We start from the raw sequence: 19,809 nt of genomic DNA, 5'->3' as shown, positions 1-19,809 counted from the left end.
AAATTTAAGTCAATGACTATCCTTTCACTTAATGCGAAATACTAAAGCGATGTGTTTCTCAAGGTCTGAAGTTTCTCTTATTTTAAGCTCCATATACATTTATATATATATTTTATAATATTTTTTCAAGCACAGGGTGCCATACAGAACCACCTTTTGAGAAATTATTTTTAAAAACAACAACAACAACAACAACAAAGCAGAAGATAGGTCTTATATAAAAGTTGAACAATAAATGAACTCTTACTCCTTCTTATTGCCACTTTGTTCCTTCTTGGCTAGCTGGACCAGTTTCTACAATGACTGAGTTGGTTATCGTAGCCATAGACTTTGGCACTGCATACAGTGGATATGCCTTCAGTTTGACACCCAGCGGGGCAGAAATTGATCCCTTTTTGAAGAGATGGGGTAAAGAGCTCGGACTGGACACTCCAAAGACTCCAACCTGCATTCTGTTCAATGAAGACAAAGAATTTCTCAAGTTTGGTTATGAAGCCAAAACAATTTATATAAAAATGCGAAGTGAAGAAGCAAAGAAAAAGTACTTCTTTGAAAACTTCAAGATGACGTTATATGGAAAAGTAAGTCAAAATTTCTACAAATAATAATCTACAGTTGTGGTCAAAAGTTTACATACACTTGTAAAGAATATAATATAATGGCTCTACCGAGCGTCCCGTTATTTCTAAAACTCTGATTTTTCTCTGATAGAGCGATTGGAACAAATACTACTTTGTCACAAAAAACATTCATGAAGTTTGGTTCTTTAATGACTTTATTATGGGTTAACAGAAAAAAGTGATCACATCTGCTGGGTCAAAAATATACATACAGCAACATGAATTAGCAATTTTGGTGACTTAGAAAGTTGTCAGTGAACTGAGCTTCATAGCATGGCCTCTTAACTGCTTGTGAGTGATTATGAGCGACGACAGCTGGTGACTTCTCTCAGGCCAGTTAAATAGGGCTCATTGGATACAAACGCCCACAAACGCCACAATGGGAAAGTCAAAGGAGCTCAGCATGGATCTGAAAAAGCGAATTATTGACTTGAACAAGTCAGGAAAGTCACTTGGGGCCATTTCAAAGCAGCTGCATGTCCCAAGAGCAACAGTGCAAACAATTGTTTGTAAGTATAAAGTGCATGGCACTGTTTCGTCACTGCCAAGATCAGGAAGAAAACGCAAGCTATCACCTGCTGCTGAGAGAAAATTGGTCAGGAGTCAACCAAGAATCACCAAAAAGCAGATCTGCCAAGAATTTGAAGCTGCTGGAACACAGGTGTCATTGTCCACAGTCAAACGTGTTTTGCATCTCCATGGACTGAGAGGCTGCCGTGCAAGAAGGAAGCCCCTGCTCCAAAAGCGGCACCTTAAGGCTCGACTGAAGTTTGCTGCTGATCACATGGACAAAGATAAGACCTTCTGGAGGAAAGTTCTGTGGTCAGACTAAAGAAAAATCGAGCTTTTTGGCCACAATGCCCAGCGATATGTTTGGAGGAGAAAAGGTGAGGCCTTTAACCCCAAGAACACCATGCCTACAATCAAGCATGGTGGTGGGAGTATTATGCTGTGGGGCTGTTTTGCTGCCAATGGAACTGGTGCTTTACAGAGAGTAAATGGGATAATGAAGAAGGAGGATTACCTTCACATTCTTCAACATAACCTAAAATCATCAGCACACAGGTTGGGTCTTGGGCGCAGTTGGGTGTTCCAACAGGACAATGACCCCAAACACACATCAAAAGTGGTAAAGGAATGGCTAAGTCAGGCTAGAATAAAGGTTTTAGAATGGCCTTCCCAAAGTCCTGACTTAAACCCCATTGAAAACATGTGGACAATGCTGAAGAAACAAGTCCATGTCAGAAAGCCATCAAATTTAACTGAACTGCACCAATTCTGTCAAGAGGAGTGGTCAAAGATTCAACCAGAAGCTTGCCAGAAGCTTGTGGATGGCTACCAAAAGCGCCTAATTGCAGTGAAAATGGCTAAGGGACATGTAACCAAATATTAGCACTGCTGTATGTATATTTCTGACCCAGCAGATGTGATCACTTTTTTCTGTTAACCCATAATAAAGTCATTAAAGAACCAAACTTCATGAATGTTTTTTGTGACAAAGTAGTATTTGTTCCAATCGCTCTATCAGAGAAAAATCAGAGTTTTAGAAATAACGGGACGCTCGGTAGAGCCATTATATTATATTCTTTACAAGTGTATGTAAACTTTTGACCACAACTGTATCTATCTACCTATATATTAGGGGTGCAACGATACTCGTATCGATATTGAATCGTTCGATACAGTGCTTTCGGTTCGGTACGCATATGTATCGAACAATAAAATTTTTTAAATTAATTTTATCAACTTTTCTTCTGACGATGCTGTCTGTGTTGAGAGCTCAGTGGATTTGCGTTCGACTACTCTGCCTAGGCTGCACTGTTGAGCGCAGATCCGTTGAGCGCAGCGCAAGCTAGCATGACAGAAGTTAAGCTCTCCTTGCAACATGGCAAATTGAACCTCCCCCACCCTCATTCAGATCTGGCCTTTGGAACTATTTTGGTCTTCATGTGAAGCATGACCCTGAAGGTAAGCATGTCGTGGGCAAAAGTAAAACAGTATGTCGGATGTGCCCGCAATGCTCAATTACATGGGTGGGAGCTACTGCGTTACCGCAGTTTGCTCATTAACGTGTTGACGCCATCCAGCCCCACGCACGGGGGGATCCGCAGTAGCTCGTTAACGGAGATTTTCCGTGTTGTTGCGTTAATGTCATTTCAGATTAACGCTGACAGCACTAGTGGGAACACAATGCATATGACTGCACATTTACGCCAAAATCATCCTAGTGCAAAGACAAGTGGAAGCAGACAAAAACAACAAGCACCATGCTACAAACTTTACCCGAGTCATTTAGACAGCTGTTAGCACAGGATTCTCCTTATGGGGACCTGATATGTTTAATATGCTGCTGAGAATATAGCCCAGAAGAAGCGGATAGTAGAGCTTTTATTTTGGAAAGAGACATTTCTCTGTAATATACTCTCTTTTCCAAAGATGAGTGATTCCTCAATCAGATAGATTTATTTTTTTATTACTTTGTTTTTTCAGCAACATTAAATTTAAAAACTGTACTTTTGAGTTAAAATATATATTTATAATTTTAATAAATGACAAATGAAAAAAGCATGAACATTTTTTGTTTTAGATTAATAGGTCACTTTAAATACTCTGAGCCCCTTCAAGATGGCTGAACTTCTCACTCTATCTCCAAGGGAGATGCCAGCCACCCTTCGGAGAAAGCTCATTTCCGCCGCTTGTATCTGCGATCTCGTTCTTTCAGTCACTACCCACAGCTTGTGGCTATAGGTGAGGGTAGGGAAGTAGATCGACCGGTAAATTGAGAGCTTCGCTTTTATGCTCAGCTCCCTCTTCACCACGACGGACCGGTGCACTGCAGCTGCAGCACTAATCTGTCTGTCGATCTCCGGTTCCCTTCTCCCATCACTCATGAACAAGACCCCGAGATAGTTAAAATCCTCCACTTGGAGCAGGAACTCGTCTCCAAACTGGAGTGGGCACTCCACCAATTTCCAGCTGAGAATCATGGCCTCAGATTTGGAGGTGCTGATCCTCATTCCCACTGCTTCACACTCAGCTGTGAACCGATCCAGTGCGAGCTGGAAGCCATCACCCGATGAAGCCAACAGAACCCATCTGCAAAAAGCACAGATAAGATTCTGAGGCCACCTAAGTCAAAGCCCTCCGCCACTTGGCTGCACGTAGAAATTCTGTCCATAAAGGTTATGAACATAATCGGTGACAAAGGGCCTATCACCCACCAGGAACATGTCCGACTTATTGCCAGCTATGCGAACCTAGCTCTTGCAACGCTTGTATAGGGATTGAATGGCCCGTAGCAATGGGCCAGACACCCCATACTCCTGCAGCACCTCCCACAGGACACTTCGAAGGACACTGTTGAATGCCTTCACCAAGTCAACAAAACACATGTAGACTGGTTGGGCAAACTCCCTTGTGCCCTGAAGTATCCTTGAGATGATAAATAGCTGGTCCAGTGTTCCGTGACCAGGACAAAAAACGCATTGTTCCTCCTATATCCAAGATTTGACTCTGTCAGTTTAGGGGTACCGCACCCGAGCTCCACGCAACATTGCAGAGGCGTGTCATCCAGGTCGGCCCTACAACATCTAGAGCCTTCAGGAACTCAATGTGGACCTCATCCGCACCAGGGGCTCTGCCACCAAGGAGTTGTTTAACAACCTGAGTGACCTCACCCACAGAAATTGGCGAGTCTTTCCCCTCATCCCCAGACTCTGCTTCCTCCTCGGAAGACGTGTCAGTGGGATTAAGGAGGTCCTCGAAGGCATCCTTCCACTGCCTGACAATTTTCTCACTCAAAGTCAGCAGCGCTCCACAGGTCAGATAGAGCGATTCAGAAGACCCTTATAAAGAAAAACATCGAGGAAACAGTTTATCCTGCCCGTGATAGGGTTACCGGGGCCCCGTCCTGGAGCCAGGCCCGGGGAGGGTGCCCGAGGGCGAGCATCTGGTCGCCGGGCCTTAGGCCGAAGAGGAGACATGGGCCCATCCTCCCGCAGGCCCACCACCCGCCGGAGGCGCCATAGGGGTCGGGTGCATTCTTTGCTGGGCGGCGGCTAGGAGCGGAGGTCCTGGCGGACTGATCCCCGGCTGCCAAGACTGGCAATAGGGACATGGAATGTCACCTCTCTGGTGGGGAAGGAGCCTGAGTTAGTGCGTGAGGTACCGGCTAGATATAGTCGGGGTCACCTCTACACATGGCTTGGGCTCTGGAACCAGTCTCCTGGAGAGGGGCTGGACTCTGTCTCAGTCTGGAGTTGCCCTTGTTGAGAGGTGGGGGGCTGGGGTGGGTATTCTAATATCCCCTCGGCTTGCTACCGGTACGTTGGGGTTTTTCCCGGTGGACGAGAGGGTTTGTTCCCTGCGCCTTAGGGTCGGGGAACAGGTCTTGACTGTCATCTGCACTTATGCGCCGAGTGGCAGTTCAGAGTACCCAACCTCCCAACCTTCTTAGAGTCCCTGAGGGGGGGGGGGGGTGCTGGAAGGTGCTCCACCTGGAAACAGTGTTGTCCTGCTGGGAGACTTCAATGCTCACGTGGGTAATGACAGCGAGACCTGGAGGGGCGTGATTGGGAGGAACGGCCTCCCTGATCTGAACCTGAGCGGTGTTTTGTTATTGGGTTTCTGTGCAAATCACAGTTTGGCCATAATGAATACCTTGTTCGAACAAAAGAGTGTCCATAAGTGCCGTCGCACCAGGACGCTCTAGGCCACAGGTCGATGATTGATTTTGTATTGTATCACCAGTCCTTCGACCATATGTTCTGGACACTCGGGTAAAGAGAGGGGCTGAGCTGTCAATTGATCACCACCTGGTGGTGAGTTGGATCAGGTAGCGGGGGAGGACGCTGGAAAGACCCGGTACACCTAAACGCGTAGTGAGGGTGTGCTGGGAACGTCTAGCAGAGGCCCCAGTCCGCGAGATCTTCAACGCACACCTCCTGCAGAGCTTCAACAGTATTGCAAGGGAGACTGGGGAGATTGAGTCCGAATGGACCATGTTCAATGTCTCCATTGCCGAAGCTGCTGCCTTGAGCTGCACCCGCAAGGTGGTTGGTGCCTGCAGTGGTGGTAATCACCGAACCAAATGGTGGATACCAGAGGTGAAGGGAGTCACCAGGCTGAAGAAGGAGTCCTGAGGCAGTTAATCAACTCCTTGGTGGCAGAGCCGCTGGTGTTGATGAGGACCGCCCCGAGTTCCTGAAGGCTATGGACGTTGTAGGGCTGTCCTGGTTGACACGCCTCTACAATGTTGCGTGGAGATCAGGGGCAATACCCCTAAACTGGCAGACCGGGGTGGTGGTCCCCATCTTTAAGAAGGGAGACCGGAGGGTGTGTTCCAACTACAGGGGGATCACAACCATCAGCCTCCCTGGGAAAGTCTATGCCAGGGTGCTGGAAAGGAGAGTTCGTCAGCTAGTCTGACCTCGGATACAGGAGGAACAATGCGGTTTTCGTCCTGGTCGCGGAACACTGGACCAGCTCTTTATCCTCTCAAGGATACTTGAGGGTGGACAGGAGTTTGCCCAACCAGTCTACATGTGTTTTATGGACTTGGAGAAGGCATTCGACTGTGTCCCTCGAGGTGTCCTGTGGGAGGTGCTGCGGGAGTATGGGGTGTCTGGCCCATTGCTATGGGCCATTTGATCTCTATACAACCGTTGCAAGAGCTTGGTTCGCATAGCTGGCAATAAGTCGGACTCGTTCCGGGTGGATGATGGGATCCGCCAGGGCTGCCCTTTGTCACGGTTCTGTTCATAATTTTTATGGACAGGATTTCTAGGCACAGCCAAGTGGTGGAGGGCTTTCAGAATTTCATCTCTGCTTTTCGCGGATGATGTGGTTCTTTTGGCTTCATCGGGTGAAGGCCTCCAGCTCGCACTGGATCGGTTTGCAGCCGAGTGTGAAGCACTGGGAATGAGGATCAGCACCTCCAAATCTAAGGCCATGGATATAAGCCGGAAAAGGGTGGAGTGCCCACTGCTGGTCGGGGATGTCTGACAAGGATGCCTCCTGGGTGCCTCCTGGGTGAGGTGTTCCGGGCATGTCCCACCGGGAGGACCCGGGGCAGACCCAGGACACGTTGGAGAGATTATATCTCTCGGCTGGCCTGGGAACGCCTTGGTGTTCCCCCGGATAAGCTGGAGGAGGTGGCTGGGGAGAGGGAGGTCTGGGCTTCTCTGCTTAGGCTGATGCCCCTGCGACCCGGCCCCGGATAAAGGGGATGAAAATGGATGGATGGAGGTAGAGCACCGCTTTCCCATCCTGAGTTGCCTGACGTTTTGCCAGAATCTCTTCGAGGCCATGGCCTCTCCGACCTACTCCCATACCTGACTTTTTGGTTCAGCCACTGCTCGAGCTGCATTCGCTTGGCCTGTTGGTACCTGTCAGCTGCCTCCGGAGTCCCAAAGGCTAACCAAGCTCGACAGGATTCTTTCCTCAGCCCGGTGGCTCCCTTCACCTCTTCAGGGGGTGGCACCTGTAGCCTGTAGCCTGGCTACAGTTTACCAGGGCAGGGTAAACTGTTCCCTCTGTGATATTCTCATAAGGGTCTTCTGAATCGGTCTTTGTCTAGTCCCTCACCCAGGACCAATTTGCTATGGGAGACCCTACCCGGGGGCACAAGCCCCCGGACAACATAGCCCCTGGGATCCCTGGGACACACAAACCCCTCCATCACGATCAGATAGCTATTCACGGAGAGTTCATATTGATACAGCAGTGAAAATTGTACAGCTCACAGTGATTGCTTATTACAGATCCTGTTAATAATGACCCAAGAGGAGACTCTAATTTCTATCTGTCACAGCGTGTGAGCTGATTAATCAAAACTGATTCATGAAAAATAAAAATAAAGAGTCTGTATCCTCTTGAGACATCAAAATGCTCCAAATAGAAATTCCGGCTTTTAGACTGTAGATAAACTGATGACTGTGTTCATACAACCCAACATGCTTTCAATTGTCTCCAGAAGCTCAGCAAAGATGTGCTGCTTAAAGCTGCAAATGGGAAGTCAATGAAGGCCTTGAAGGTGTTCACAGAAGCTCTGAGATACATGAGGAAAGACGCAATTAAAACCATAAATACCAACACAGAAGGGAGGAAGTTCATACCCTCTGACCTCACCTGGGTGCTGACTGTACCTGCGATCTGGGATTCTTCAGCAGAGCAGTTCATGAGAGAAGCTGCAGCTCAGGTAACATAATTTTATTAAGAGAGCTCTGAGATGCTGAAATGTTCAGAGTATTCAGTTGTATTTCATTTCCAGGCAGGAATCATTACAGAAGGAACTCAGGAAAAACTGATCATCGCACTGGAACCAGAGGCAGCCTCAGTCTGGTGCAAGAAGCTGCCAGCTGATGGCTTCATCACTCAGAACAATGATGGAAGATCACTGTCTCAAGGAACACAGTTCATGGTGGTGGACTGTGGAGGTACTGTATGTGACTCTGTTACATTCTGTTACACATTCATCCACAGACACATTGGAAACATCTGACTGTGTCTGCTGCTGCTGCAGGAAGTCCACTTTCATCACTTCCTGTGTGTTTCAGGTGGAACCATTGACATCACTGTTCATAAAGTCCTGGATGGAGGAGCCCTGGAGGAGCTACACAAGCCCTCAGGAAATAATTTGGGGGGACAAACTGTGGACAGGAAATTCAAAGAGTTTCTAAGAGAAATCTTCAGTCATGGTGTCTGGGATGAATATGAGAGAAACTTTCCCAGTGAGGTTCAGAGGATAATGAATGATTTTATGTTTCTCAAACAGGTAGATGATGATGTTCAGGTGGTGTGCCCATATAACCTGGGAAAATTGGCTGAGAAAAGACAGGAAATAGAAAAATTATTTGAAACAGTAAGAGGTGCTTCCTGGGATGGTGGATCAATCATAATCTCTAAAAACACACTGAGGTCTTTCTTTACTGAGAGTCTGAAGGGCATCACTGACAGTCTCAGAGAAATCCTGAAGAAAGATCTACACATCGAGTACATTCTGTTAGTGGGGGGCTACGCTGAAAGCCAGATTCTACGTCAACATGTTATCCATCAATTTGGTGATCAGTGTAAAGTTCTGTGTCCATTTAGGCCTCAAGAAGTGATCCTGAAGGGAGCTGTGCAGTTTGGAAGAACCCCAGCAGTGGTGGCATCTCGAAAATCTGCCTTTACTTACGGGGTTTCTGTTTGTGAGAAGTTTGATGAGTTAAAGCACAGAGAAGACAAGAAGTTCACAGCAGATGGGGAGGAGTTTTGCAGCGATATTTTCATGACACTTCTGGAAGAAGGTGAAAATGTGGGTTGGAATGAAGTCAGAAGGCTAAACTTTAACTCAGTTAGTGCAGGTCAGACCGGCATGGAAATCAAATTTTATCACACACACAATAAAAATCCAATGTATACAGATGAGGATGGAGTAAAGGAAGTTGGTTCCCTCGATTTCAGAATGCCCTCTATTTGTAGCAAAATTCATGAAGTTAAATTGGAAATCAAGTTTGGCTCCTCAAAAATAAGAGTGTCTGGAACAGGCTTGCTGCGTCATGTAAATAAATCAGTAAAAATGGAATTCATGACCAAAGCATGAATATGTTTAAGAAACATCCAGAATGCAGCCACTTTGTCTGCTGTTTCCAACAGAGAACCAATGAAGGATAGGAGTGAGGAAACTAGAAGAGTCATGATGATCACATCTCTTCTCCAACAGTTGATTATGTTCATGTGGATGTAGCGTTTTGTGGGAGAAATGTTTCATCACTCATCCAAGTGACTTCTTCAGTCATCTAAAAGCTGATGTGTACCGTAAACCTACGCATACAGATCAGTATTTAAGGTTTGACTCTCATCATCTGCTGGAGCACAAACTGGGTGTCATTAGGATGCTACAACACAGAGCGAACACCATCCCCACAGACACAGCGGTCAGGGAGGCAAAAGAATAGCACATCAAGAAGGCCCTGAGTAAATGTGGTTATCACAACTGGACTTTTGTCAAAGCTGCAAGGCACCTAAAGGAAGCTCCAGCTGATCCAGGAGAGAAGGACAACCGCTGCCCAAGGAAAAACCTGTAGTGATCCCATATGTGTCAGGAGTATAAGAGCATTTGAGACACATTTTTTCTAAACACTGTGTCTCTGTGGCTTTTAAACTGCAAAACACGCTGCGCCAAAAATTGAACCACCCGAAGGATCGGGTCCCCCGACACAAACAGAGTAACATAGTGTACGCTGTTTAGTGCCAGCAGGATTGCCAGGATATATACAACCAAACAACCTATGGTGAAGCGGATGGCACAACACAGAAGAGCTACTTTGTTAGGCCAGGACTCTGCTGTCTATTTACACCTACAGGCCAGTGGACACTCTTTCAAAGATGAGGATGTAACATCTTGGACAGGGAGGAACGCTGGTTTGAGGGCGGAGTCAAGGAGGCCATTCTTGTGAAAAGGGAAAGACCATCTCTGAATCGAGGAGGGGGCCTAAGGGTACATCTGTCATCTTACAATGCTGTGATTGCAGCCATTCCCCAACTCTCTGTGAATGGGACTCATGACCATTGGTCAGTGGTTGTTGATCAATGGTCATGAGAATTTGCATAATTAAGATTAAGGAACTGACCTCCCAGCCCATTGTTCCTTCAGTGGGCTGTTTTCAGTCATTATGCAAATGTACTGTTCATAAGATTGGGGAAACCTACAATCAGCTGAGACTGAAGAAGTCACATGGATGAGTGAAGAAATGTTTCTTCCACAAAACGCTATGTCCAGATGAATAGAATCAACTTTTGAAAATTTACTTACCTGGATGATTGAGCATGCATCAAGAATCAGAATCAGAACACTTTATTGATCCCTGGGGGAAATTATTTTTTGTTACAGTGCTCCATTTTAAACAATCATTAAGAAAGACAGACAATACACTAACTAAGAATAGTACAATATATACATATATATACATACATACATACATAAGTCACTCATAAATAAATAGCTGGAAAAGAAACATGTGTAGCTGTAGCAGCAAACAGTGTGTTAAGTGGATGCGTTGTACAGGGAGCCACAGGCAGGAAAGATTTCCTGTGTCGTTCAGTGGTGCATCATGGGTAATCTCAGTCTCTCACTGAACGAGCTCCTGTGACTGACCAGCATGTCATGGAGTGGGTGGGAGGTGTTATCCAACATTGTCTTCATCTTGGACAGCATCCGCCTCTCCGACACCACCTTGAGGGAGTCCAGCTCCATCCCCACAACATTACTGGCCTTACGGATCAGTTTATTAAGTCTGTTGGCATCTGCGACCCTCAGCCTGCTCCCCCAGCATGCAACAGCATAGAGGATCGCACTGGCCACAACAGACTCGTAGAAAATCCTCAGCATTTTCTGGCAGATGTTGAAGGACCTCAGTCGCCTCAAAAAATAGAGACGACTCTGGCCCTTCCTGTAAAGTGCTGTGGTGTTTTTAGCCCAGTCCAGTTTATTGTCAATGTGTACTCCAAGGTATTTATAGTCCTCCACAATGTCAACACTGACCCCCTGGATTGAAACAGGGGTCAAGTGTTTCCTGGTCTTCCTGAAGTCCACGATCAGTTCCTTGGTCTTTGCCGCGTTGAGCTGCAGATGATTCTGCTCACACCACGTGACAAAGGAGTCGACCACAGCCCGGTACTCTGTCTCATCATCCCTGCTGATGCATCCAACCACCGCAGAGTCATCAGAAAACTTCTGAAGATGGCAGGTCTCTGTGCAGTGGCTGAAGTCTGTGGTGTAGAGGGTGAAGAGGAAGGGGGAGAGGACAGTCCCCTGTGGTGCCCCTGTGTTGCTGATCACCTTGTCAGACACAAACTTTGGGAGATGTACATATTGTGGTCTTCCTGAAGATCACATCTCTACTGGTATAATCACATAAACAGGCTCTTTGAATTAGTTTTGATTAGAATGGGGGGAGGGAGCAGGTTTTGCATGTAATAGATTATTTACACCACCATATGTTTTTACTCAGATGAGATGTTTGAAAGTTGTTGAAGTGGAGATTTTCACAGAAGTTATTTGCTTTACAGAGGTGATGTTAAAATGTGTCTTTGAAACATTGTTAATATGTTACTACATTAGGATTTAACTAAAGCACAAAGCATGATAATTTAAGCTTTTTAAAACTTTTCAGCACAATTTACGATTTTTCATAAAACCAAAAGATCTTTTATCCAGACCCTGATTAGATTATAATATTATTTTATGCCATGCTATACCCCTAATTAAAGATTGTGAATTATTATGTAGTTTTAGTTTGCATTATTCTCCTGAATTACAAGAAGCTGATAACTATTGCATTAGTTAAATTGATGTGCATTATATTAAACTGTTGACTTATTGTGAATGAATGATATTGTTTTATGATGCATTATACTGCTGAGTTATAAGAAATACTGTTTGGGAAGATGCTTCAGCATTTAGGGGGAAGTTTGGGTGTTTTTTGTTTTTATGTTGTACTGTTCTGTACACTGATTTTGTTTTTTGCGTGTTTTTCATTGGTCAGCTTTGGCTTTTCTCAACCTATGTTTTAATATGGAACCGCAATTAAATATTAATAATCAACAAGCAGGTTACTCATTTAAGTTCTGTAGCTGGAATTGTAAAGGCCTGAACCAACCTATTAAAAGGAGCAAGGTCCTTCATCATTTGCAATTCTTGGGCGCCCAGGTTGTGTTCTTACAAGAAACACACCTAAAAATTTCAGATCATTTTAGACTTCGCAAGGGGTGGGTGGGTCAACTCTATCACTCTACATTTAATTCCAAAGTTCGTGGTGCTGCTATTTTAATACACAAATCAGTGCCATTTGTTTCTTCTAAGGTTATAGCGGACCAGAATGGTAGATTCATTATTGTGAGTGGTAGTATTTGGAACACTAAATTTATTTTTGCCAATGTTTATGCTCCCAATTGGGACGATCCAAATTTTTTTAGTATTCTTTTTACTAAAATTTCTGATTTCTCTTCCCACTATTTGGTTCTTGGTGGCGATTTTAATTGCTGGCTCGGGCCGCTGGATCGATCCTCAAATAAGCCTGGTAGGCAATCCAACTCTTCCAAAATTATTAATACGTTCCTTAAAGAATTCTCTGTTATTGATGCCTGGCGTTTCCTCAACCCTACACGTAGAGAATACACCTTTTTCTCCCCTGTTCATCATACATACACTCGTATTGATTACTTCCTACTGGACAGTCGACTTACTTCACAGATTCGCTCTTGCTCTCATAGTGCTATTGTCATTTCAGATCATGCTCCGTTGACTCTAGATTTGGCAGTGGGCCAATGTTCTCCGCCAGCTCCATGGCGTTTGAATACACGCTTGCTGTCAGACGATAAGTTCACCACATTTCTGAATTCCAAGATAGACTTATTTATAGAGACAAATACTACACCCGGAATATCACCCTCTATTTTGTGGGAAACGTTTAAGGCTTTTATCAGGGGACATATTATATCTTATGCTGGTTTTGAGGCAAACCAAAGGAAAGCAAAATTGTCCGAGCTCATAATACGCATATCGCAATTAGACGAGTTGTATGCCGTTTGCCCGGCACCAGAGGTCTATAATGATAGGCTGTCTTTGCAGACTGAGTTTGATCACCTGTCCTCTGCTCGGGCTGAAGAGATGTTGCTGAAATGTCAGTACACCCAGTATGAATATGGGGATAAGGCCAGTAAACTGCTCTCTCATCAGCTCCGTAGTGCAGCAGCTGCACACTCCATTCCTCGGATTCAGACATTAAGTGGTGTCTCTATGGATCCTAGAATAATTAATGACCAATTTCGAGACTTTTATTCATCTCTCTATGCGTCTGAGTGTGCATTTAGTACGGAGGCTTTGGACTCATTTTTCAATCATCTTAAGCTCCCATCAATCGATCAGACACACAGCCTCCAGCTGGAGGGACCAGTAACTGTAGAAGAGATCATGCAAGCTATCAGCAAACTGCAGTGTTCTAAGTGTCCCGGACAGGACGGGTTTCTGGTTGAGTTCTATCGTAAATTCATGCCTAAACTGGCTCCGCTCATGATAAATATGTATAAGCACTCACTGGAAGTTGGATCCCTCCCACCCTCTCTACTGCAGGCATCTATATCCCTGATCCTAAAAAAGGATAAGGATCCACTACAATGTGGCTCATACCGTCCCATTTCTTTGTTAAATGTGGATTATAAAATCCTTGCTAAACTTCTAGCGATGCGTGTAGAAGCAGTCTTACCATCTGTAATCAACCCGGACCAAACAGGCTTTATTAAAGGGAGATACGCCTTCTCTAACCTTACACGTTTGTTTAATGTCCTTTACAATCCCTCAGACTCCAACAGCCCTGAGTTTGGGATCAGTTTAGATGCTGAGAAGGCTTTTGACAGGGTAGAGTGGGGATACCTCTTTTATGTTTTAGATAAATTCGGCTTTGGTAAAATACTCATCTCCTGGTTGAAACTTCTTTATACTTCCCCGCTTGCCGCTGTCAAAACAAATGGCACATGCTCTGACTTCTTTCCCCTGTTTAGGGGGACTAGGCAGGGCTGTCCTATGTCGCCATTGCTATTTGCAATCGTAATTGAGCCCCTAGCCATATCGCTAAGATCAAACCCAGGTATCACCGGGGTTTCTAGAAATGGTATAGAACAAAGAGTCTCCTTATATGCAGATGACTTGCTTCTTTATATCTCAGAGCCAGCATCCTCATTCCCTTTGGTACTTTCAATACTTGAACAGTTTAGCCTTATTTCTGGCTATAAACTGAATCTTGCTAAGAGTGAACTGTTTCCCCTGAATGCTGCTGCACAGAAATATCAGTGCACAGCACTGCCTTTTCAAGTTGTATCAGACAACTTCACATATTTAGGGGTTAAAATTACAAGTCATTTTCATGCTCTTTTCAAGCTTAATTTCGACCCACTTGTGGAGAAAGTTAGGCAGGATTTGGACAGATGGTCTCTACTCCATCTGTCTGTAGCAGGGCGCATAAATACAATTAAAATGAATATCCTCCCCAGATTTTCTTTTCTTTTTCAGTGTGTCCCTGTATTTATTCCAATTTCCTTTTTTGTTAAATTAGACAAGATTCTGTCTGGGTTCATCTGGAACAAAAAAAACCCCAGAATACGCAAGACATATCTTCAAAGACCGAAAAAGATGGGGGGGATGGCTTTACCAAACTTTATGTTCTATTATTGGGCATGTAATATTCGTATTCTCAGGTATTGGCTACAGGGGGAGGACACGAATAATGCCCCGGCCTGGCTCAGTTTGGAGACTTCTTCCTGTGTCTCAGCCTCTTTACCAGCCCTGATTTATGCCCAAAAGCAGCCTCCGAGTGCAGGTTCTTATAATAACTCTATTGTCAAAGTTACCTTGAAAATATGGTATCAATTTCGTCGTTATTTTAAGTTGACCTTTTTTCCCCTTCAATCACCCATTGTGAAAAATCCCTCTTTTCAGCCTTCGTTAGCTGATGGTGCTTTTTATTTGTGGGCCTCTTTGGGTATCAGGTCTTTTTCTGATCTGTACATTCAGAATACATTTGCCTCCTTTGAACAGCTCTCATTGAAATTTGGCCTTCCAAAAAGTCACTTTTTTCGCTATTTACAAATCCGGAGTTTTGTTAAGGAGAAATCCTCTCAGTTCCCATCTAGACCTTCTTATCATGACTTTGATAACCTTCTATCGCCTCCCCCTTCATTACAGGGCCTGATCTCCTGTTTGTATGGGAGAATATGCTCCTTTGGCAATTCTTCAATCTCGGCTATTAAATTGGCATGGGAGCAGGATCTGGGGTGTGTGATTCAGGATGACTCTTGGGATAAAATTCTTTACCGGGTCCATGGCTCCTCATTCTGTGCCAAACACGGGCTGATTCAATGTAAGATTCTGCACCGTGTACATTGGACTAGGGCCAGACTAGCTCAAATATACCCCAATCTTAGCCCTGACTGCGACCGTTGTCATCAAACACCTGCCTCTTTAATGCATATGTTTTGGTCATGTTCATCCCTCAAACAATACTGGATTAATATTTTCTTGATTTTATCTAAGATCATCCAGCTAACCCTCCAACCTGTGCCCTTAACTGCTTTGTTTGGGGTTCTTCCTGATTCAGTTGCCTTGCCGACGCCTCAAGCGGATCTGGTAGCATTTCTCACCTTATTGGCAAGACGCAGAATATTGTTATGTTGGAAGTCCCCTTCCGCCCCATCCTGGGAAATCTGGATCAGAGACGTTTTGCACTTTAGCAAACTCGAAAAGATTAAATTCACCCTGCGCGGGTCTACGGCCAAATTTTTTAAGACCTGGCAACCCGTTTTTGACCATGTTCAGACTTTGCGGTCTCGCAATGCTCCCAGTTAGCCAGCTCAGACTCTATCATATTTTATTTTTTCTTATCTTATGTTTAAGTAAGAGGCCTAAGTTTAAGTATATGGATTCTATTGTGCCTGCGCCCTAGTATTTATTTAACTACTTTATACATATTTCTTTTCTCTAACAGAATTGATTTATCCCTATCACTAAGCTGACCACTTATCATCTGTGTTTTTGTTTTGTTTTTTTGGGTTTTTTTGTTTTGTTTTTTTTGTGTGTTTTGGTTTTTATGTGTCTGTGTGGGGGTGTGGGTTCTGGATACTCTCCACATCTCCTTTGTACACTCAGGAACTGTTGTCTTGTACCCTTGGGTTTGTTACTAGTATTATTAGATTGGACTTTTTCCTTTTTCTGTTTGTACACCCACTGGTACTGCTATAATCATGAGGTGGGAATGTATGTTTTATATTGCTTTATGTTCTTTAAAAAGAAAACGGCATATTGTTCAATTTATCTTTTGTAAAAGTCGATGCAAAAACTTTAATAAAAAAATATCGGGGGAAAAAAAAAAAAGAAATACTGTTTGCAGAAAGTCATCGCCTTATTTGTCTGATTAGAAGAGAACAGAATATACTGGAGTTTTCTGCCCCATCTCAGCAGGAGCAGATAAACAGGGAGCCAAGGTCGTAGCTTAGGCGCTGTGTGAGAGAAAGCATGTGAATGTTTAGGCTTTGTATGATAAGGTGGAGACACCAGAGGCTATAAAAGTTTGAGCAATGCTCCACCATTTTGAGATTTTGAGGCTGTCTGCATCAGTGTCCATCTCCCACGTGTGTGATCATTAAAGCTTCGTTTGACTCAACCCGACCGGACCAGTGTTGTTATTGTGGTTTTTCTCTTGTCTCCATCCCCAATATTTTTGAACCTTAACAATGTGTAATGAGGGTGTGAGTAATGTGAATGTCTAAGTTGTGGGATAAAATTGAGGCAGAGGCAGCCAGAAGGGGACGGGGGACGGGGACGGGGGGGGGGTAGCCTCCTCTGCACCCTGGTGACATACCCCTACTCCAAGGCCCTGCATGTGTGGGTGGTTGTGGTGGAGCGGGAAGAGGGAGGCAGCTGAAGATGGGGAGGGAAGGAAGGGAGGGGCAGGTGACCCACTTGGAGTGTGGACCACTCCCACACTCCACAACCCGCCAGGGAAAGGGGGCCCAGGCCCATCCAGACCGGGGCCCAGTGCAGCAGCGCCTCCCGGCCCCACAGAGCCCGGGACAGTCCACCCAACCCCACCACAGAGAAAACTGCACCCACCCCACCATCCACTCATCTTCCAGACTACATAAGACAATAGACGCCCAGGCTGAGATCTTCCTCCACCTCTCCTGTATCTCCCCCTCCTGCAGAGAGAGTTCCTGAAGAGAGGAAAGCTCCTGCAAGATGTGACAGCCTACCCCACCAGTTGAAGAGCCCCCCAGGTGGCTCGACACACCGGCGGAACCCTGCTCCAGGGCTGGGCCCCCATGCACCCACCCGCCCAGAATCCCGGCAACACACCAACCAGGACCCAAGCCCCCGAGGCCCGGCCAGGGCCCCAGCCCAGAGACGGAGCGCCCCCAGAACCTCACGCCCATCCTGGACCCACCCAGGGGCAGACAGGCTACCAGGTCAGTAACCCACGTCCGTCAGCACAGACCCTCCCCTAACCCCGCTGCACGCAGCCACGAGGAAACAGTCACCTGAGAGCCAACAGAGCCCCTAACCAGACATGTCCACTACCCTGGGTTGAGCCCCCCAAGGAAGATGCCTCCGGGGAACCCCCCGACGCCCTAAGCCTGTCCCTACCCCCACACCAATCACAACAGTGAAGGTGGGACCAAACTATGACCCCCCACCCCCACTAGGTGATCGAGCTGATCAAAGGAGCCCAGAGCAATTGATCTGATGTGGTGGCAGAGGCTGTATCAAGACTAATGTAATCTAATAGATAATTTCTATATTGGTTAGAATTAAGATTGTTTTTATTTTTCCAGTTCATGAGGACAGTTTTCTTGGCTATGCATAGGGCAGTGAAAACCATATGGGCTATATTGTTTTCTGAAGTGACATTATCTAAGCTGCCCAACAAACACACTAAGGGGGAAGTTGGAATGTTACATTTCAGACACTTTGATAAGTCTTCACATATCTCGTGCCAAAACTTCTGCACTGGTGGACAGAACCAAAGAGTGTGAATGTAATTGTCTGGTGTATTGCCTTGACAGTGTGAGCAGTTGTTGGAAGATGTAAAGCCCATCTTGAACATCCGATGACCTGTATAGTGCACTCTACGTAGTATTTTGTATTGTATTAATTGCAGACTGGGATTTTTAATCAATTTAAAAGTTTTTAAGCATACCTGAGACCAGAAGTTTTGGTCTAAACTGACTGATAAATCTGCTTCCCACTTTGCAATAGGAAGGGATATTGATTCATCTAATTTAGAAAGTGTTCTGTATATTTTAGATAATAATTTGGGGGATTTAAGAGTAAGGAAATGTGCCGCACTTGGTGGTGTTTGTAATTCAACTTGACTGAGGTTAAATTTCTTTTTTTATAATGGATTTAATTTGTTGATATTCTAAAAAAAATTTCTTGTTGATCCCATATTGTGCAACTAGTCTGTCAAATGGGATCAATTCTGTTCCCTCCAATATATGTTCTAAGTATTTAATTCCTTTACAACTCCATTCTGGGAAATTAATCATATTATTGTTTTGTAATATGTCAGGGTTATTCCAGATAGGAGTACGTTTGCATGGGATTAGTGAAGACTCCGTTATTTTTAGAAACTCCCACCATGCTGTCAGAGAGGAGCTGATGTTGATACTTTTAAAACATTCATGTCTTTTGATGTTTGAGCTAATAAATGGTAGGTCTGAAATCTCTAGATCCTTGCATAGTGCCTGTTCAACATCTAGCCAGGGCTCATCTAAGAAGGTATGTTTTAACCATTCTGAGATGAACTGAAGCCTGTTGGCTAAGACGTATTCATATTTTAATTTTAAATGGTCAACACTTGAAGATTCCCCCATCTCTTCTGAACAAAACAGTCTAGGAACCGTTCTAGCCCCTATGGTTAGGAATTGATGGCCATTTGTTCGAGGGAAATCCTCAATGAGAGAATTAGGCTACAAAAAGCCAGTACCTCTCTCTGTCTGTGTCTCTGTGTGTGTAAGGGCTTCAGCTGATTTGGCAGGAAAAAGAACACAGCCTCTCTGATTGGTGGATTCAAATTGAGAAGTTTCAGGCTTTTTGACTGACCTAGAAACTTACAAGAATCACTATCCAGTCTTTAAGTCTGACGTCATTATCCATGTCTGGGCCCAAATCCGGTGCAGGTCCCTAAGTGAAATAATCACTGCAGCATTACTGAGAGTTGAAAAACTGTCTAAATTCTTTCCACTGTAATAAAATGATCAGCGTTGCTGCTCCACCGGGTGTAACAATTAATTTAAACATCCAGATATCCACGAAAATTTATGATATTTAACAGAGTTAGAAGTTAGGAGGGAGTTAGCTCACTATCTCCCATCTAAAAATAATATAGCATGTTCTGACTGAGGGATTTAAGAAATAAATTAAAACGTACAGCTCTGCTGTTACTTCCAACATAAATGAACACAGGAAAGTAAATAGTAGTGATGTTTGTAGGGTTACTGAAGTTGGGCTAGCTGGAATGTAATGATGTGCTACATGATCGCTAGCGCGACAAAGCTTATTAGGTTAGCATAACATAAACAGTAAAGCTGGATTAAGAACGGTAACAAACTGAGGACTTTTTTTCCACTCAATGACAGTTAACGTGAGGGTTCCCAA

General features: G+C 44.7%; 1 protein-coding gene across 1 annotated transcript; it reads left to right on the top strand.

The window, feature by feature from the left end:
* Positions 1 to 299: 299 nt before the first annotated feature.
* On the top strand, positions 300 to 9,297 carry LOC145432111 (heat shock 70 kDa protein 12A-like). Its single transcript, XM_080308671.1, has 4 exons — positions 300 to 581; positions 7,594 to 7,818; positions 7,891 to 8,056; positions 8,177 to 9,297. Exons 1-4 carry the CDS (start codon positions 300 to 302, stop codon positions 9,202 to 9,204), a joined length of 1,701 nt encoding a protein of 566 aa, XP_080164797.1. The 3' UTR covers positions 9,205 to 9,297.
* Positions 9,298 to 19,809: the final 10,512 nt, after the last annotated feature.

The sequence above is a fragment of the Astatotilapia calliptera genome, chromosome 12 (assembly GCF_964374335.1).
Source record: "Astatotilapia calliptera chromosome 12, fAstCal68.1, whole genome shotgun sequence".
Taxonomy (NCBI): domain Eukaryota; kingdom Metazoa; phylum Chordata; class Actinopteri; order Cichliformes; family Cichlidae; genus Astatotilapia; species Astatotilapia calliptera.
Note: the sequence above shows the minus strand (reverse complement) of the source record. Positions and strands in the feature narration are given on the sequence as shown.